The 21,819-nt window shown below is 38.3% G+C and overlaps 1 protein-coding gene across 4 annotated transcripts in view; it reads right to left on the bottom strand.

The window, feature by feature from the left end:
- LOC127055465 (core histone macro-H2A.1) overlaps positions 1-21,819 on the bottom strand; it is a 76,368-nt gene that overhangs the window by 21,478 nt on the left and 33,071 nt on the right. For 2 of the 4 annotated variants that reach the window (XM_050962450.1, XM_050962452.1), the window contains exons 3-5: positions 11,237-11,343; positions 9,086-9,283; positions 6,188-6,298 (exon numbers count right to left, since the gene is read on the bottom strand). In XM_050962450.1, the coding sequence (XP_050818407.1) occupies positions 6,188-6,298; positions 9,086-9,283; positions 11,237-11,343 (416 nt within the window). The remainder of the gene's footprint in view (positions 1-6,187; positions 6,299-9,085; positions 9,284-11,236; positions 11,344-21,819) is intronic. The other 2 variants (XM_050962451.1, XM_050962453.1) reach the window with 1 other exon arrangement.

The following is a 21,819-nucleotide window of genomic DNA, read 5'->3' as shown; positions in this document are numbered from 1 at the left end:
GGCAGACATGCTACAGGTTTGTCTCAGGCTGAGGCGGTAGAGGAGAGATTGAGGGTGGTTTGCCAGCACAACTCTACAAACCCTCGGTGTGCAGCACCACATGTATAGAGTGCATGCACAGGACAAATGGACACCGCTAATGGAAAATCTCCAATCAAGGGCGTGAGAGGTACATGTGCACCTGAAGTAGAGCACCCTAGGTATATTACTCAAAGAAGAATTAAAGTTACAATACCATACCAGCAAGAACATATTTGTAAAAAAGTGCTCAGTGACACACTATTAGTGCAGTTTGTTCATTACTGAGCACAAGTTTGTGAGTCTCTAATACATATCACAAATTACTCTGTAGTCTGGGACAATTGAACACAGAATGTCAGACTCTGCTCATGACATACCAACCACTGGGACAGCAAGAGTCTAGTGAAGACAGCAGTTTGACAAAACTGTGTAGAGAATCTGTGCTTAGCTACACTGTGCCCTAGTTGCAGCCAGTGTTCTAAAGTCTTTGATATCATAAACATCAAACTAACTCAAATGTTTTAAAAATATGATGATTCAATAATGTTTATATTTGTAATCTCCCTAATCCCTTTTGTAGAGCACAACAGTGAGAATAAGCAGATATATACACATTATAATTATGCCTACAAATTTGATCAGCATGTTGCTATCCATGCACCTAAAGTGACTTTTTCAGTGTCTGACTACGCAGTACAGAAGGCCACCCAAGTATGTATTTGAGCTAATGCTAAATTTTTATCAAATATTTATAGATAAAGAAAACTAAAGACAAAGTTCTCATTCACTTACATAAATCCTGATCTAAAGCCCACTGAAGCCAATGGAAAGATTCCTTTTGAATTTAATGGGCTCTGGATCTGACCTATGAAGTACAACATTTCAGTGTAATCAAGTATATTGAGACCCAGAGATTACTTCCACCGATTGCTGAATTTGGTCTGTTGTATTTTAATCCATGTTACTTAATGTTAAGTGCACATCTCCTTCCTGTGTGTGAGTTAATTTACTGAGCGGGAATATAAACGTGTCGATATACTGGACAACTGGTTTTATGTAATGTATGACCTGGATGCCAGTAAAGTCAACATGTCATTCCTAGAGATGTGCAAAATTTATAATTTTTGCTGTGGAGTTTCCAACAAAAATTGTCACCATTTCGTTTCATGTGATTATGCACACAGACAGAGAAATACTGTCTTTAAAAAACTTGTCAGTGCAAAATTGTTTGCATGATTTTAACCTGTAAGCAATTTTCACTCAAAAAATGGGCCCATTTTAGTTCCAAAAATTAGCATACTTGAACATCTGTGCAAATATGGGCCCATTTTTGACTTTGTAATGAAATGTGGGAAAGTTTGACTTTCAAACAGAATTTGAATCCAGTAATATTTCACACATCTGGTTACTGATTTTTCAAATAATCCAGTTTGAGTCTTGAGTATGACTACAAGCAACTGCTGTTTTTTCTTTTAAAATCAAATCAATACTGAAAAAAACTGTGTGCGCACTGAAATAAAAAGCTGACCATACGAGATTTAAATTGTAATAGAGGCCTGAACATATTTGTTTGTTTCATTTTAAAGTTAACTCTTTTCATTCCCTAGTTCCCAGATTTCTGTGGGTTTTCCCCTCACTTTTATTAACTCCAGACCTTTTTTTTCAGTTTTGGGGTCCCCTTGATATTCATGGATTTATGTTAGTTATTAATGTATGTCCCAATTTAACTATAAAAAAGTCCACCTACAAAAGCCCCATCATCCAGTCTTAGGCTGCCTTTTTACTGTGCAGCAATTAGACATTTATTATGAAGTGTTAGGTATCTGTCACATATTTACAATATAAATCAAAAGGTTTCAATGAGAATTAAATCCTGATGACTAATGGTTCAATTTTACTGTCCAATATGTGAGCATGCATCATATAATATAAGTTTGTATATCAGGCAAGAGAAGAGAACTGATCCCTAAAGGGTCACATTGTTAAAAAGAGACACAAATTGCACTTGCATGTACAACACTGGGTAGGCCTCTAATTAGTTAACATTTAATTAGATGAATTAGTTAAAGCGTACTTAGAAAATGTTAAGTGCCACAGAAGTGCTAATTATTATTATTTGGCCGACACTTGTAGTCCTTACTTCAGGCAAAACTCCCCTGAATTCTTTGCTATTTTGCCTGAGTAAGGACTGAGTAATTATCTATTAATTTAATTTGCACACACAAAACTGGAATGCCTATTTCAGGCCTAGTTGAAGCCTCTTTGAAAAGACTGTACTCAAGCCTGCAGTGTGTGCTACAATGTTCTCAGTAATTAAATCTTTGGGGGATATTGCAGTGACAGAACCAGTTCTTGCTAGTAAACCTTTTCCTTCCTCCAAATGTGGAGCCAGAAAAAAGGATTTTTCCCATTAAGGCATCATGGATGACATGGCAGTAAGTATATGATTACTTCCTTGCTTCCCCTTAAGTCTGCCACAGCCCAGATTTGCAGATCTAGTGAACATGCTTATAGAGGAATTCAGGCAGGAGAATGGTCATTTGAAGGTTATTGATTATAGGTTTAAGGGAAGAGTAGTTATCTTTTGGACCTGTTATTCTTATTTATTATTTGTAGTGCTTGTTGTTATTACAGGGAATAAAAGTAATATCTAAGAGGCCGTAACAGTAATCTGTTTGGTGCTCTGAATGTTTATATTCAAATTTTTGTAAGAGCACCCAGAGCAATGGAAAGTTGCTTGAAATAAACTAAAATCAATCAATATTTAAGGAAGAATGGTCTCCATCACAAAATGCTTATAAGCATTAGTGCATTAAGCCTGCTATCATCCCTGTGAGGAATGTATGTATGTATCTCCATTTTACAGATGGGGAAACACATACCAAAAGATTAAATGATTTACAGTATGGCAATCGCACAGTCAGAATTAGAACCCAGGAATCATAACTCTCAGTCCCCTTTACTAGTCCCCGATCCCATTGTCTCCTCTAAGTATGAGGGTAACTGCATTCTGAGAGCTATGAATAATTTACCTTTTGCACAAGATCCCACAATTCTGAAATAGGAAGGTAGTGATGAAGAAAGCAAAACCAGGTTCTCTTTTGCCTTTCCAGTAACTTTCCAAGACTCTTTCTCCCTCCCCCACACTTTGAAAATACAGTACAGTGGGAATTTCTAAGAATTACAGCGCTCATCACATTGTTGGGCTGCATTAGTCACTTAAAATAAATATCTGCTGTACCAGGAAGACCTAGAAAATTTAATATCATTAGACTCTGATTTAAAAAAACAAACACTCCTCCCTCCCCACAACAACAAAACTTTAGATTCTTTCTGGAAACACAGTCTCTGACTTAATGCTTTAGATAAATATTTTAATCAAGGTTGTCTTTTTAAAACAGCAGTTGCATGTAGAAATGAAGCATTTCATTGATTCCAAGATAATGCACTCACTATTTATAAGTAATCTGTAAAATTTTCAGAATAATGAAAGGACTTGTTTGAAATTTCAATGGGTCAAGACAAACATAATTAAGAATAACAATTAGCAACCAGTCTGTTAACCTGCTTGCCTTCTTTCATAGAGAAAGTATCTTAGCAACAGATATACTGTATAACATCCATGAACCTTTCTTATTCAACCAAGCCTGTGCGGAATGGGCCTATAACCTAGTAGGTGAAAAGGGCTGTTCACTCCCACTGCATCTATGAGTGTTGAGGGTGCTCAGGACTTCACCTGAGGTACTCAGCAACCACAGATCAGGCCCAATGTTCTGCCCTTGTTTTTTCTCAATATAGAAAAAAATACACTATGTTGGATCATTAGTAAAATACATTGAGGCACATTGAGCTGCTGAAAAATAATTTCTGGGGAATGCTTCTGAAAATATTCCTAACCAATAAGCTGACAAAACAAACTATTTTATCCTGTGTTTTTGTTAAATGCATGCATTCAAAGATATCACTTCTTTATATACTATAGTGCAGTGAGATCTTTGCCTTTTAAGCTTTCCATGTTTTCAGGCTTAAAAGGAATCTGTGAAAAATCAAATTAGTCCCCAAAATGTTTTTTCTAGGAAAAAAAATTACCACAGTAACAGATTTATTATTTGTCACTTCACGTAAGGTAAGAATGCCCTCTATTTTTAACCTAATAAAGATAGAGAGTAGGATTTAGGGAATTCTTAGATTCATTAACAATATGGTATTTTATAACCTTGATTTCTGCACTGAGCACTCACTGCCTTTAATAACAGTTCCTAATATGGTGCAAAAGCAGAATATGGCCTTTAATAGCTAGGTGATGTATATCAACATGTATCCTCTCTACATGAACAGAAGTGCACATTTTATCTGGGTTTTTCTTCATAGGAGGTGTAATTTGCATCATATTTGCATTTTTTTCCGTTACAAATATGAGACAAGCAAACTCCCACTAATGTCAATGTGAGCCACGATTTGCCCCATCAAATACAGCCACTGGGAAACAGCTCCTTCATACATGATTTGTGCTTACCATAGACAGGCATGATTTTTTTTTATGTCACTTAGATTTGCACACAAAGTGATACAGATGCTCCCTTTCAATTGTACGGGCAGAGAGGAGCTAAACCCAGTAGCACTGAGCAGGGGAATCTAAGACATAGCAGTGAGCAGTTCTGTTGAGTTAAAGCTGCTCAGAGGGAGAAAGGAGCATGGCTGCATGGAGACCGAATGGCAGTACAACGCTCAGGGAGCTGTGTTCCATGTGAATAAGGAACCAGTTGTCTAGAGTTCTGTTGCATTGCTAGGTTGCACTCTTTCACCAGCATAAGGTTAGAAATCCCTCACCGTTAAGGGGACAAAGGAAGGTAAACTCTGCAAGGTAAACCCATTATATCTGTGATTCATATCAAAGGAGCACTGGGGCCCAGAGTTGCTTATTATTAATTATTTGTATTATTGTTATCACTTAAGAGATCCAGTAATTGATCCAGACCCCATTGTGATTGCTGCAAACAAAACCAGTGCCTGTCCCGAAGAGCTTTCTCTCATTGAAATGGATAGCAAAATTCTACTGGCTATGTCGTCATCAGGGTAAGGTCTGTGATACCATGACATTAATTCCTATTTTGAACAAAAGAATTCCAAATCAATTCCAAAAGCCTTAACTTGGTTGCTCTGTAAAGAGAATATTTAGTTTATAAACTTTGGATTTTAACTAATCAAAATGTCTTAAAATCTGAATATTTTCAAGAAGATTCCAGAGGAAGCAGCCAATCTCTCTCTTTCAAATGACAATCTGACCGCAAGTGTAAACTGCATGTAAAATACAGAAACCATTTGCAGAAAATAAAATAAAGTTACTTGCATGCATAATGAACTTAGCAGACAAGCTGTGCAACAATAAATGGAATACAGTCTCGATATGAAATTAAAATGAGTTAAAGGAGACATTCCATGATGGGACAAAAATGGTTCATCACTTACAATTTACAATACAATGATTTAGCCACTGAATGATAAAAGACAGACGCAGTCTTACTGCAAAATAGTATATCACATAAGTTCAAGACTGGTTTCAAGAAAAGAGATCAGGTTCATTTCTTGAATTAACAATGTCTCTTTAAAGTGTTATTTTAGATTAAAACCCTGACATACCCAACTCTCAAAGTACGCTCACAGGGTAAACACAATTGTTGATAAACAGCTTTTTGCAAAAGCCTCATTCATTATTGTAGGGTATTAGATTTTCATTTTATTATTTTTTTTTTACAAAAACTATTAGAAAAAAATATTTTAAATGGTTTTGATCGAAGCCTGTAAATCATTTATATTGGCAATAAAGCAGGCTGCCTTTTGTCCTTAGCAAAATGTCATCATTGGGAGAAGCTTAGCTGTAATAATTATGCTGTCTAACAAAAAAATGTGGAAAGTTTCATAGCAAGCAAAATTTCACTGCATCAGAATGTTTGGTTAATTATGCACATGAAGATCCATTTATTAAAAAAAAAAATGGTTTCAGGGGATTTCTTTGTTAAAAATGCTTATCCAAATCCGCTCCATACTGCATGTGCAGATGAACTACAAGACTGGGTGAATGTTAATCAAGCACAGGCCTTTTTTGGCTGTATCTCTTAAGCAAAACTTCAAGATAGGTATTGGCTTATAAAATGCATAGACATACCTTCTGGCCAAGGAAAAGACTTTTGGTGGACAAGACTGTGAATCCATCTGCAGGAGTTCCTTCTGTTGTACTGTCAGCACTTGCTGATTTGCTGACTTCTCCCTGCTTCTTCTTGCAAAAATATAGTTAATTAGTTAACCAGAGGTGAGAAATATGGTTCAATAATACTGATAATATGACATGCAATACACACATCTATATTTATTATGCTATAAACAACTAATATAAACAATGGTATTGGAGTCTGTCCTTTAGTCACATATGTGACTGATAAATGTTAATAAAGGTAGCTATACATATGCATCCAAAGGAGAAATGACCTCAGTGTTTGCATGTCCACCGAGGTCCCCTTTTGCCTATGAAACCACACAAATTAGAGACTTCACTAGCTTTCTAAAATTTCCCAAAATATTTTTAACAATTTTCTCAAAATGCAAAAGGGCAATGTACCCATTTGCAATAGACATTCTTGGCATTTCTAAGAGCCTTTTTCACAGATGAAATCCTGTATCTATGCATGAAAGTGGTCACTTGCAAATTTCACAGCTATGTTTTTAGGTACCTATTTGAAAATTTGGCTGTTATCGTAAATAACATCAATCATGTACTCTATTATGCTGTACGCCTGACTAGAGGTGTTGTGGGCACTGGCTGAAAAATTCTGTTTTTCAAACCTGGCCCAAGTCATCTTCCATTACCCAGTAAAATTACAGGGTTTATTCCATTCATTTAACTGGATTATTTAACTGGAACAACACAGGCTTGGCCTGCATCAAATTGCTGGATATAAATTAGAACTGTATCATTTTGAAGGGATGTCAATCATGGCAGTGAAACAACTGCTGTAGCAACTAGCTCAACTGCTGCAAACTGAGAGGTAGGAATATTTTAATTAAAAATAAATAAATAAATAAATAAATACATACATTTAGCATAAATATGTATTGCCTCAACAACATGTCTGTGAACCAGACCTCTACTTGGGACATTAAAGCAAAGCTACTGTAATGTTTTATACTCCCTCCAAAAGTATAGGTAACACAGTATGCAAGTAAACAAGTAAGGTGGTGAAGATGCAGCAGTATATTTGTGTTTCTAGGAAGTGTAACCATAACCAAACATTATACAAATGTTTTGAAAATTAGATTTCCATGGCTCCTATTTCAATTCTCCTGGAGTTTATTATTAGCCAAATATTAGTATAGTAAGCAGACAATGAAGTTTATTCTGTGGAAGAAAAACAGAACCCCACAACAGACTTCCTGCTTTTGTAATCAAGTAAGAAAACAAAATCCAGATTTAAGAAAATTATTAGTGCATGGTTATTAGAAGCTCTGCACTCCAAATGCCACCTACTAGGTGTTCTACAAGGAGAGAGAAAATTCAAGAGTTCAAAAAACAACTGTAAAATCAGGAAAATAATTAGGACCTCAGAATAGAGTGTTCAAGACAAAGATATTGTCTTTGTTAAACACAGAAGGCAGCATTTTCAAATGCAGCACATTAAATGCCTGTGAACATTTGTGCATCCAGAATTTTTCATGTGTAATTTTCCACAATTTTCCCCCACACACTAAACCTTGCATGTATGCATATGAAATAGAAAGAAATTCCTAACCTCTATAAATGGAAACGCTAGTAAAAAAGTTCAAAAATGAATTTCCTTATTTTAGTACAAGAAATTTATCATGATCTGGATGGCCCCCACCCACACACTTTCTTTTTTCTTCTTCAAATTTTGAATGATCTACATTTAGTCTTTAGGAATTAAAGAAGTCTCCAGCTCAAAATTCAGAAGAGTCTCATTACAACCTAAAAATGCAGAATAAAAAATTTTTATGGCACTGCTTCTGCTGAAGAATCTGTATTTAGGCAAGCTAAATATCACGACTTCTCCATGCAGAAAGAGATCTAACTACCTGCTCTGGCAGAATCCTATCTCCACTTCAAAGAGATAACAAAACCCATCTCTGAATTTCAGCAAATTTATTAAATGAGAACCTTATTAAATCTACTTTTTCAAAAAAATGCTTGCCTTTGCAATGTTATTGATAAGATACCTAATGAAATCAGCAAACTGAAATGTTATACTTTTTCTTTATATTTGCAACTGAAGGAAAAATATTATTCTAATGTGATTTTAGTTTTGATAGAATTATCCAAATACTCTGAGTGCCAAATACTGATACCCCACGCTAAATCCAAGTAAATTTAAATTGCCTCTCTCATCCAGTGGCAGAGCACAGACACCTGTGCATTCACTGCACAGCTGCCACTATAGTTGCCATATGAGATTTTTGGATTCATTGAGTTCGTTAATGTGCTAGCCACAATCCTGCCATGCCACAGCTACAATCTCCACCTCCTCAGGCCTATATTCACAGCAGATGTGCCAGTTTGACTGACATTCATGCTTTGAGTCACTCTGGGGTGAGGGCTGTTATTTGACTTTTGGTAATTGTTTATGTTACTACTGAAACTGCTACCCCTGATTGCACTCTGAACTGGAAAATACCCTAAAGGATATTTACTATATAGGTCTATATCAGTGGTCCCTAACTTTTTCGTCTGGATCACTTCAGCGGTGGAGCACCCGCCGAAATGCCGCTGAATTTCGGTGGCATTTTGGCAGCGACGCCTCTTGATGACGCCGCTTGCCGTCGACAAGTGACGTCATCGAGAGGCGTCCCTGCTGAAATTCGAGGGTGACGCCTCTCGATTCGGCGGCATTTTGGCGGGTGCCCTCCCAGGGGCGAGGACGCGGGCGCATTAAGATGCCCCCATGGGCACCGCGTTGGGGACCACTGGTCTATAACTGTATATAGTCTCTCTGATTCTCCAGTTTTTAGCAGCTCCTCCATTACATGTTTTGGGTTTGATATACACAGAATACTTTACCTTGGACTTCCTTGATCCTTTCTTGCCTCCTGCTTTCTTTGATACAGTTTTTTTCTGTGATGGGGACTTTGCCTTCTTAGCTGGGGGTGGAGTGATGATGGCTTCCAGTTTCCCTTTAGATCCTCGCTTCTTTGCAAGTAGCTCTGGGTGAATATTTGGTAATACACCACCACTGGCTATGGTGACACCTTTCAATAGCTAAATGCAAATAAAGTAGAAAATAATTAAATCCAGCATCTCCACAGTGATAAAGAGCAAGCAGTGTTTATTACTATGCACTGTATTCTGTGTGGTCTATTCCTAGTTTTGTCTTTATATATCTCAATAAATATCTCTGAAGCAAAGAAACACTTTCCAAACAACATGAATTTAAACTGAACAATTTAGTCAGAAAATGCACAGATTCTTGCATGTTGCTATGCATCCCAGATGTCTTTTGTGCTCACACACGATTAATTTTTCATCTAGGCTGTCAAATGTGTGCAACAAAGACTAAATTATTCAGCTACAGATTAGAGAGAAAATAGGATAGTCATATCTGTGGACTCAGGAGCTTTGCAGGGCAGTGTGTGTTCAAAAGGGAGCACTCTAAGCTTCATGCGGAGTACGAGGGGAGGGGGAGAGGGAGAGGCGTGCATATGAAGCTCTTAAACTTGCATTTCCCTGAATCTTTAAAAACTAAAGAAATTAACAGACAAGAAACTTCACGTGATAGGTAATGTGTATATATGCATTTATAACACATGTATGTATATAACGTATATACACCTCTACCCCGATACAACGTTGTCCTTGGGAGCCAAAAAAATATACAGCGTTACAGGTGAAACCGCATTATATCGAACTTGCTTTGATCTGCCAGAGTGAGCAGCCGCCCCCCCCCCGGAGCACGGCTTTACCACATTATAGCCGAATTTGTGTTATATCGGGTCACATTATATTGGGGTAGAGATGTACATCCAGAAATATTACAGTTATAAAGAATCTAAGTCTTAAAAAACATGGAAACAATACAGTTAAGAAAAGGTAGATCAGGGGTTCTCAAACTTCATTGCACCGTGACCCGCTTCTGACAAAGTTACTACATGACCTGGGGGAGGGTGGGGGTGGCGGGGGCTGCCACCCAAGCCCTGCCTCCCTGGGTGGGGGTGGGGGTTGGATTTCAGCCCCAAATTCCAGCAAGTCTACTGCTGGCCCTAGGGGGCCCATTAAAATAGGTCATAACCCACTTTGGGGTCCTGACCCACAGTTTGAGAACCACTGAGGTAGATAAATAATCAAATACACTCTGAGTCCATGCATGCTATTAATTAAAAGTACATGGGAAATATATCCAGTTGCATATTTCTAAAGACAACCTTAACTCCACTCTCCAATTAGCGTCCTGGACCAGACCAGCATCAAGATTTCTACTGAATTAGAGAGGGTGCAAAAAGTGACTTAAAGCCCCTGTGGCATTCCCCATCTTGATCTGCGCTGAGTGTTCCTTGACTGAAGCTCAGGATCTATAAGGTAAGGCCCCTGACCCACAAAAGGAATAATGAACAGGGTAGTATTATGGGATTTCTAGGGAGGATGGCTGGAGTAGATTGTTTTTTCAGCTAGTGGAACACTGGACTGCAGTAGGGAGTTTTTCTTATTATGTGTTTGTATAGGACTTAACTCAATGGACTGTGATCCCCGTTAGTGCCTCTGGGTGATGTATTCCAATGCAAATAAATGATAAATAATAAATACTAGCTATGTCTGCATTTATTTGACTATCTCAAAAAATCCAGTCTTCTTACTCCTGAAGTCTGGCCCCAATGGGCTAAGAAAGTTTTAGGACAAAAAAGAAAGATCTACATAACCAGAATACATACAGGACTACTAATTCAAAGGAACTGACTGACACAGTTTCCTAGGAGGCTTTCCCTTGGTGTCTCAGAGGAGGCAACTGTTGTGTTGTATCTCCTTTGCATTGCACATTTTATTCCCTGAAATGTAATTAAGCGGCGTACTTTAACTAGTTACATAGTGAAAGAATGAACTGCTTTCCAGTGGCCTGCTCAAGAAGCAGAGGTTTTGAATTACAATTCAGTAATAACGGAAGGATAATGGAAGAAACCCTAAAGGAAATGCTGGCCCTCACATGATGGAGACTTTTCTTACCTGATTTAATTCTTCATCATTTGCTACAGCCAACAGAATGTGTCTAGGAGTGACTCGACCCTTCTTGTTGTCCCTCGCTGCATTTCCAGCCAATTCAAGAATTTCCGCTGGGGGGGAATAAACCGTTCTTAATTAAAATATGATAGCTAAAACTCAGTTGGTGTTTGGTGAACAAGGCTATAAGATGTCAATTCTCAACAGTCAAAGAAATAAGTTGGCCCAATAAAAGATATTATCTGACCCATCTTGTCTCGCTAATATCCTCGGACAAACACGGCTACAACAACACTGCATATAAACAAACATTAAAGCACTATGTAGTACTTTATTTGAACTATTTGCCTCACAGTGTCAGGGAATACAATATAAATGGTAGAGGATGGACTCTAATCTTGGAGCAGAGGCATAGCACTGGAAGTTTCACAAAATCCATTTGTGCACTTATAGATCTGTGAAGATGTAGCAATGCACACTGTACATTTGAGATTAGTGCAACTCAAAGAGCTGGATTCAGATCTTTTCTTAATTTTACATTAGTGTAACTCCACTGAATCCAATGGAATTTTTCCTAATTTGCACCAATGTAAGAGAGAACAGGCCCAACTTGTTTTAAACTGTGCTAAAATACAGTCTCATGAAAGATTGAGCACAATAGTTCTCACTGTCTCCTTTTATATTTATGCCAGTGAAGATTAAATGCCTGTTTGAAGTCCTACTATTTAAACTATAGTTATGTTTCATGTCCTCCTAAATCAGAAACCTTGATTCTTGACTGTTCGTTGAGTTCCTGGAACTAACTTTTTGTACATTTTCTAGGATTTTGTTATTGCCAGACTTCAAAGTACTGTGTGCACGTAAAACTAGAACTTTTTGCTGCACTCAGCACTAGCCTGGGTGATGGCTTTTGTTCCTCGTACATTTTTTTCATACTTGAATGAGATGTTTATTCTGTTTCTCATTTGTAGTGCCATTAGGCAGGCAGGCAGACATTTAAGTTAGGTTATAGGCAGGCAGGCAAAAATGCAAAATCTCTTTGCTATGGCAGTGACTTAATGATTTTTGGCTCTTCAAGGAAAGGTTTCCCTCCAAGAGGGGAGGTAATTGACATGTCAAGTTTGTTCACTCCTAGTAGATTATCTCTTTAGAAGAGATTTCCAATCATGTCAAATTGTACTTAGCTACTGCATGTATGATGATGGTTTCTTGATCGGAATTAGGGGGGATTAACTTGTTTCCGTGTAACTGTCTACAACATGAAAGGCGAGTGCTTTATCCACTAACTTATCTATCTTCAGCTCAAAAAGCCTCAGGCAAAAAATCTGAGGGAACCAGCAGTAATTAAAATTGAGAGTATGGGGCACAAATACAGAAGTTACAACAACATGCTCATGTTTATCTGGTTCCGCATTCAAATATCATTGCTATCTCTCACTTTTAGATTGTCTGTACAGAGGGAGATGAAAGACACTGTTTGTCTACTGCTTTCGGATCACTGGTTTTGCAAACCTGCGAGTGGTAATATTTGAAGAGGAGAAATTAAAGGAAAATGTCTTTTTTCAGTCAACCACACACAATTATATCAAAGAATACTGAACGTCAGGGTTACTGAAATCTGACTCTTTCGCTGAACAACCAAGGTGGATAAAAATCAATTATTTAAGTAAAGTCAAGTCAAACCACTGAACTGGTCGATGTCATTAGCTAAGCACCTGGAACCAGTGTTTGTTGAAGTGCTAAACCTGTTTTTGACAGCAGTAGCCTCTTCTGCAATATAGAAAGAATATTTTCTTCATTTTAGTTTATTCACCTAGCTCGATTAAATGACTAGTTCATTCAAAGTTAAGAAATCAATTGGGAGTTGAAAAAGCAGGAAAGTTGTTTTCCCCTTCCAAGCTATAAATAAAAAATACATGTAAGAGAATGACACCTACTAGCTCTAAAATCTTGAAGAACATGGTGACCTGAAATAACTAGTTCAATTCACGAAGTACAGATATTTCCTTTGTTTAATAATTCAGTTAGTTTAAAAACACATTTTTTCATAAATGTTGATAATTTTTCTCATGTACACAGCATTTTAAGGGAGATTTATTTAATAAAAAATTAAAATGGTGTTTTTGTGTATTTTAATTTAATTTGAATTTCCATCCACAGAACTGGACACAATTCACAAGTAAAAAAAATCAGTCATCACCTGGAAAATAAATAATGCATCATTTGTTATTTTCTAATGTAATAAGAAATGTAAAAATTAAGATTCTGAATAAAGGTAAGTTAAGATATACATTTGCTTAAACAAATGTATATAAATATAGTGTATCCTCTTGGTTAGCAAAAAGAAGCACCAATTTTAGTATAAAGGCTATGTTTAGTTGCAAACAACAAGTTTTTATGGTCTCCAACTAATAAGAATCAACCTTTCTTTACAAAAATTACTAAAACGTATAAATGCAAAACAAAATTAAAACAAGTGACTTAAATCATCCCATCCTGCTAACAAATGAACTGAATACACAATGAAAGCTGAAGCATAAACTTGCTTTAATGGACAAGTGGAAGGGAATAAAGAAAGTATCCTGGAAATGAATAAAAGATAATTTAAAAAATATAATCAAACCTCACATCAGATCACTTTCCTCCAACACTATAAAACTTGAGAAAGCAGTGCTAGATAGCCACAGCCCATGACTTTATATTATACTGATTTTAATATGACTCCCCAGCTACTTTTAATCACGACTCCCATAAAAAGCCAGTTATGACACCTATTGGAAAACTCATAGCTGCTTCTGCCTGTATTACAGTTCAGTTTTACCAAGGACTTCAGCAAGCTTTCAATAGCCTCATGTTCTTCAAGGGTAGATGACTTGACTGTGGCACAGAGAAAGAACATTCATGTCTTTGGTTTTGGTCTTTCAATATGAATTAATGTATTTCATACAAACAAATAATCAGTTAAAAAAATCAGAACTAGTAGGATAAGGCACCTCCCAAACCTTCATAGAGCAGACTAAAGCCTGCATAATCCTCTTGTCATTCACTCAGCATGAGCCAAAGTTCAGACATACAATGCTCAGCTGCATCAATACAGAATTCAAACATTTATTGTGATATTGGAAATGCGTTAAATTCCAAGGGACAGATTCTGCTCTAAGTAACACCTAGTACATCCCCACTGATTTTGGTAGGACTGCACCACTGTAATAAAGAACTGAAACACCTCAATCCAGGCACCGTGATCCTTATGTGTGAGGGTTTAGTGCTGACTGAAAGGTAAGGAGGCAATTGGCTGTAACACAGTGTGTTACTTTTTGTTTGCCCCCCCACACCCAATCTCTTTACGACATCAGCCACTGCTAACACTTGTGTCATGTTATTCTCTGCATCTTATCAGCATAACTATGTAGACAGGTCATTTTGTAACGAAAGAGCCTAAGAAAGTGTTATGCCTGTAAAGCATGGAGGAATGTTTTATTTGTTCCCCATAAAACTAAAATGTCTGCCTCCTACAGTGGAGAACTGTTCTTGTAAGTGCTAAGCTCTCTTCCTTGGACAGGAAACTCATTTTGAAATTACAGTTTTCTAATGGTCCTTTAGGGAAGTTGAGGTAACCCACTTCCTTTTCAAGCACAGAAGGCAAGGAGAAAGCTTTGCTTTGGAGCAGAGGGCCGAGGGGGGTGGGGGTCTTTTCTTTTTGCTTCTCCCTACTCCTCTGCCATCACTCCAACAAGAATCCAACAAGCTGCAAGTGCACTGAAATGACTCACAGGACAGCAAAAGTAAGCTGCAAGTACGTTCCTTCTCAAGCACTGATGCCCTCTCTGCCCTCCCCTCCCCTCCTGCATCGAATCTGAGCATTATCAATATTACAAATGTAACCAGCACAGGCAACAGAACCCATTTAGTAAAGACAGTAACTGAAGCCAGATCCAAATCAACCCTCCAGATCAACACCTCCTCCAAACCTTAGGGGTCAAGAAGTCCAAAATCTTTCTTGGACCCTAATAATTTGGCCAGACTCATTCTCCTCCAACATCAGTTTTACACCAATTGTAAGTTGCAAGATTTCAACATGTTCCACTGTTTTAAGTGAAATGAAAATCTAGTCTTCTCTCCATAGGAAAATTACACAAATGTCTGAACTCTGGGGTGGGAGTTAACTATCCACTTTGCATCTGAACTTTTAGGTCAGGCCCACCTCACATAGTAACCTGGGGATAGTGCACTTTTGTCAGTTACAAAATTTGAGTAATTAAAGAGATTTATTCCACTATGATGGAATCTACTGTAGTGCTTTATCATTCCTTGAACAAAAAAAACGTGACCCAGAAAAAGGTGTGATTTTTAAAACTAAAAAAAGTTGTTAAATGAGGACTTATTAAATTGAGGTTAGTTTTTTTTTTTAAATAATTTTCAGCAAAACGATCCTTTTTCTGCAGTACTTTAAATGCTCACATCTTTTCAAAGTCCAAGTGCAATACAAAAAAACAATTAAAGAGAATGCTTTGAGTCTTTGTGGTACCTCAAGTACTGTGCACTGTAACAAAATTATTGTGCAGTTATATTGGGTTCTTCTGTCATACTGCTTACCAAAATATTAGCACAGTAAGTAAAAATAAAATAAAATAAAGCATTAATAAGACTAAATGGATTTTTTTTGTTAACATAAAATCTTTTTAACTCCAAGACTGAAATGAAGGAACACCAGCTCTTTCAGTTTGTCTTCTGAAAGACCGTCTCCAACAGGAAAGGACAAGATTATACAGTGAGTTGCTGTACTCAGCATCAGCTGTGTTTGTTATAGCATTTATGTATCTGAAAGCCAACGTTTTCAAATTCGGAAGACGGTCAGCTGTTGATGACGAAAACATGGCAATGTCAGTTTCCTGTGACTTCAGAGTTCTCTGGATCATGTTGAATGCCACCTTCTCAGTACATAAAACAAACTCCTCTGCTGAAATGTCACTGAAGCCAGGAATTGAGGTGTAATCCTTCTTCACATGAGATATTACAGGAACTCTTCTGGGCTTGAAAATCCTTATGCATTTTAGGAACTTAATTGAGGGTTGCCCACTCTCAGTATCAGTGATGTAAGTCTTTAGCTTTTCAGCTGAATTGTCAACAAACGAATAAAACAGGTGCACAAACTAGCTACTTTGATTAGTTGTTTTTGTTAATATCTTCAGCCCTGAGAAACTTTTGAATGGTTTCCTCCAAAAACTGAGTGTCTCTCTCAAGGAAAAACAGCAGTTTGTCCATTTTCTGAAAAGCAAAGAGTGCACAGTCTCTGGCTTTCAAATACAGCCATTAGGTCAAGTATCAGCTTGAATTGGAACGTAAGAGTGGCCATACTGGGTCAAACCCACATTCTGTCTGGACCAGTATCCTATCTCTGACAGTGGCCAGTACCAGAGATTTCTAAGGAGGTGAACAGAACAGAGTAATTTCAAGTGGTCCAGACCCTGAAGGTCAGTCCAACCTTTTGGCAGTATGAGGTTTAGGGACACCCGGAGCATGGGGTTACATCTCTGGCATTTTGGCTAATAGATAAATTCACAATGGCTAATTCTTTTTTCACAACATCTCATCTTATGTTCGATCTTCACTGAGAGGTCTGAAGGAATGTCTAACATAGTGAATGCTTATGGGAAGGGGGTAGGTTTAGAAGATAAAATAAAAAAGAACAAGTTACAAATCACTTAGAAAAGTTAGATGCCTGCAAGTCACCAGGGCCCGATGAAATGCATCCTAGAATACTCAAGGAGTTAATAGAGGAGGTATCTGAGCCTCTAGCTATTATCTTTGGAAAGTCATGGGGGATGGGAGAGATTCCAGAAGACTGGAAAAGGGCAAATATAGTGCCCATCTATAAAAAGGGAAATAAAAACAACCCAGGAAACTACAGACCAGTTAGTTTAACTTCTGTGCCAGGGAAGATAATGGAGCAAGTAATTAAAGAAATCATCTGCAAACACTTGGAAGGTGATAGGGAATAGCCAGCATGGATTTGTAAAGAACAAATTGTGTCAAACGAATCTGATAGTTTTCTTTGATAGGATAATGAGCCTTGTGGATAAGGGAGAAGCGGTGAATGTGGTATACCTAGACTTTAGTAAGGCATTTGATACGGTCTCGCATGATATCCTTATCGATAAACTAGGCAAATACAATTCAGATGGGGCTACTATAAGGTGGGTGCGTAACTGGCTGGATAACCGTACTCAGAGAGTAGTTATTAATGGCTCCCAATCCTGCTGGAAAGGTATAACAAGTGGGGTTCCGCAGGGGTCTGTTTTGGGACCGGCTGTATTCAATATCTTCATCAACGACTTAGATGTTGGCATAGAAAGTACGCTTATTAAGTCTGCGGACGATACCAAACTGGGAGGGATTGCAACTGCTTTGGAGGACAAGGTCAAAATTCAAAATGATCTGGACAAATTGGAGAAATGGTCTGAGGTAAACCGGATGAAGTTCAATAAAGACAAATGCAAAGTGCTCCACTTAGGAAGGAACAATCAGTTTCACACATACAGAATGGGAAGAGACTGTCTAGGAAGAAGTATGGCAGAAAGAGATCTAGGGGTCATAGTGGACCACAAGCTAAATATGAGTCAACAGTGTGATACTGTTGCAAAAAAAGCAAACATGATTCTGGGATGCATTAACAGGTGTGTTGTAAAGAAGACAATCTTCCGCTTTACTCTGTGCTGGTCAGGCCCCAACTGGAGTATTGTGTCCAGTTCTGGGCACCGCATTTCAAGAAGAATGCAGAGAAATTGGAGAGGGTCCAGAGAAGAGCAACAAGAATGATTAAAGGTCTTGAGAACATGACCTATGAAGGAAGGCTGAAAGAATTGGGTTTATTTAGTTTGGAAAAGAGAAGACTGAGAGGGGACATGATAGCAGTTTTCAGGTATCTAAAAGGGTGTAATCAGGAGGAGGGAGAAAACTTGTTCACTTTAGCCTCTAAGGATAGAACAAGAAGCAATGGGCTTAAACTGCAGCAAGGGAGATTTAGGTTGGACATTAGGAAAAAGTTCCTAACTGTCAGGGTAGTTAAACACTGGAATAAATTGCCTAGGGAGGTTGTGGAATCTCCATCTCTGGAGATATTTAAGAGTAGGTTAGATAAATGTCTATCAGGGATGGTCTAGACAGTATTTGGTCCTGCCATGAGGGCAGGGGACTGGACTCGATGACCTCTCGAGGTCCCTTCCAGTCCTAGAGTCTATGAATCTATGATTTGCTCACACATTTCATTGATAAAACAATCTTCAGCCTTAAACACTGGGTTTCATCTGACAGCACTCTTTCAAGTTCCCGCAGCGAATATGGTGCCAACTTGTCATACATCTCCGTTGCTTCGTTAACAAAGCTGTGCTAATATTGAAAGTGCTTTTCATGGTACTGAATAGTAGTAAACCAGCTGTTCCGTCTAGTTGTTACTGGGTCTGGTGCCATTGTTATACTGGGAACTTTCTGCCTGAGGTAATTTAAGTACCTCATTTTCCTGTCCCCTGCCACATAGAACATTTGTGAGAAAGCTTTTACCAGTGCACTGACGTCCTCAAATGGCTTACAAAAACTTTCCCCAACCAGACTGATTATGTGAGCAAAGCATGTTACATGGATGCTACCGGGAAACAGTCCGGACAGTACCATTTTGTAAGCTTTCTTCATGTATGCGGCATATCCATGTCAAACACAATTTTGCAACTTTGCACAGTTTTGAATGACTGTTTGAGACACAGTGCTGTGATTTGTTTTCTGTAAGAAGTGCATGCCAGCAAGATAGGAAGACCCCTTCCCAGTACTGGCTTACACCATTGGTGCGAATAAAATGTTAAGTACATAGCAGCCCCCATCATCAGTCATTTAATTGAATATAACTGACACATAGTTATCCTTCACTTTGTCCTTAAGTTTATTTCTCTCAGTGTTGTAGACACCTGTAAGATTTCCCTCTTGAAGCTGGTAACATCCTGGAATTGCACCACTATTCTTCACTCAAGTGTTTAGAAATTGGAATATGAAATGATAGTCTGCTTTAGATAACAGTATGTTTGCTGCAGCTCATGTTAAGATACAGTCACGGACAACACCTAAGCGCTCATGTTGCGCTACTGTGGTTATGTTGAAACAAGTTGAAAGCGTACGCTGCATTTTTTGAGATTCTAAATGCAATGCAGCTTTTCTGTTTAAATGCTTCTGTGATTGGATGAGTTGGTTTGAATTGTCAATTTCCTCTGATGATCCAGAACAACACTGCATGTTTTGCAAAAGACTTTTCTTCCATCTTCCAATACCTGTCCAGGAAAATCTTTTACTCTCTCTTTTGCAGGTGTATTTGCAATATGGGATCTTTGTCATGGCATTTTCTGGCAAAAATCGGTCAATGCTCCCTTAACTCTCAGTGTGATCCAACATTTTTCATAGTCTTTGTCTGCTAAGGAATATTATGTAATATTATGTGACAATGCATAGTCAGACTTTTTATGTGTGAAATTACACAGGCGCATACATGCGTAATTCCCTAAAGTGTACCCACAGCACTTCAGACTACATAGAGTCCTGCTTGAATTGCTGCTACCTTGGGACTAGGAGATTAACAACCAAAGTGGGACATTTCCCAACAGACATGCTGGGGCAAAGCCCCGCTCTTTCAGAAAGTGCCACCAGATGTTTAGCAACACACTTTTAAAATTATGATGTAAAAATATTGCACAGTTATGATTACACACACAAATTGGGTATTTGTGCATACAAATGAGTATTTTTAGATGCCTATCTAGCCATTTGCACATACAAAAAATGGTTACTAACCTTCTGTAACTGTTGTTCTTCAAGATGTGTTGCACATGTCCATGGTGCATGGTAAATGCATGTGCAAATCTAAGCATGGAATTGCACAGGCAGACATGGGCCTCTCTTTTTGAACATCTAGCACTTAGTGTCCATGCAAAGGAGGCATGACCTCAGTTTTTAAGGCTTTTCTGAAAGAGCCACACACAAACTGCAGGAAACTCAAGTTATATACCTCACAAGACTTAAAAGCTGAGTCGATCCTGCTGGCTCAGTTTCACACCTCGTATTACAAGGAGTCTAGATCTTTCCAACCTGATGTTCAGCCCAGTAAGCTCCCCACTAGTATATATCTATTGCACACACACACACACACACACACACACACACACACATTCTGAACAGTGCCACAGGCAGAATTTATGGGGAAGGCTAGAAAGGAGTCTAACATTTTCAACAAATTCCTTCTTTTCCCCATAGATTTCAATGGGACAAAGGACCAAATATGTTCTGCATCCCCAGATTTCAGTGCAATCAAGGCAGTCATTTACTGTGTGTTGATTAACAGGTAGTGATCATACTGCACAGTTTCCAGACCTGCTAATGGCTGGTACATGAATAACGTCAGAGAGGTGGGACTCCCTTAAAAGGCAGCATATCAACATAGAGAAATCAAAGAGGGCCCCAATCTCTGAACAGGCAAGGCATGGAAACGGACATTCATCCAGCTGGAAGAACAACAGAATTTTAGAGCAATTTTCAAAAGTGAGGGTAAATAAACAGGATTGAGGCTTTCGCTAGATGTGCAACACCTTTATTCTAATCATTTATTTACTCAAGCATTTTGTTTCCAGATGGACAGTTACTATAGCAACCCTTACGTAAAGGGCCATATGATGCTGTACATCTGAGATAGACCTTCTAAAAGAATCGCACATTAAAATATTTATTTTGGAAAAAAAAGTTTCAGTAAGGAACACACAAGTATCAGAAGGTGTTTAACATTTAAGGGACTGATTCTGTAACCCTTACGCATGCATAGGAGAGCGTTCTCTTCGAGTCCCTCTGAAAATTGAGAGCTAATCAACATAAGGGTTAAAAAATAGATCTCTAGAACAGCAGTTTTCAACCCGAGGTCTGGGGAACCTTGGAGGGCTGCAAGCAGGTTTCGGTGATCTGCCAAAATAAACCAGAGAGGGGCCAGCATTAGACTCTCTGGAGCTCAGGACAGAAAGCTGAAGCCTGAGCCTGACCACCCGGGACCGAAGCTGAAGCCTGGGTAAATTAGCTTTGTGGGGTCCTATGTGGCAGGAGGCCCTGGGCAACTGCCCTGCTTGCTAGCCCCTAATGCCAGCCCTGGCTTTTAATCTACTGGATATGCACCAAAATTTGTGGGTTGTGGAATTTTTATAGCATGTTGTGGGGGGGGGGGGAGAGAGAGGGAGAGTCTCAGAAAGAAAAAGGTTGAGAACACCTGGTCTAGCAGCCCCGCCCCGCCCGTTTTTAAAAAAAATGTGTTATTGTAGTCCCAGATTTAAAAACAACATTGTTCCAGAAAAAGAAAGGCTGAGACAGGTGTATTGTTAGGGAAGAAAAGTGTAATGCAAGATACCAGTTTGCATGTCATGTGACTCTGTTTTTAATGGTTGGTTACGAAGCAAAAGAGTGGAGTGCCTTTGGAGATAAGTGGTAATGTGAACATGTTGGTTTGTTTGATTTACGTTTATATTTTGTCCATTAAGATTTTTAAACTAAATGGAAGTAAGTGAAGCTTGCAT

The sequence above is a fragment of the Gopherus flavomarginatus genome, chromosome 7, assembly GCF_025201925.1.
Source record: "Gopherus flavomarginatus isolate rGopFla2 chromosome 7, rGopFla2.mat.asm, whole genome shotgun sequence".
Classification (NCBI taxonomy): Eukaryota; Metazoa; Chordata; order Testudines; family Testudinidae; genus Gopherus; species Gopherus flavomarginatus.
This window is presented reverse-complemented; position numbering and strand designations above follow the sequence as displayed.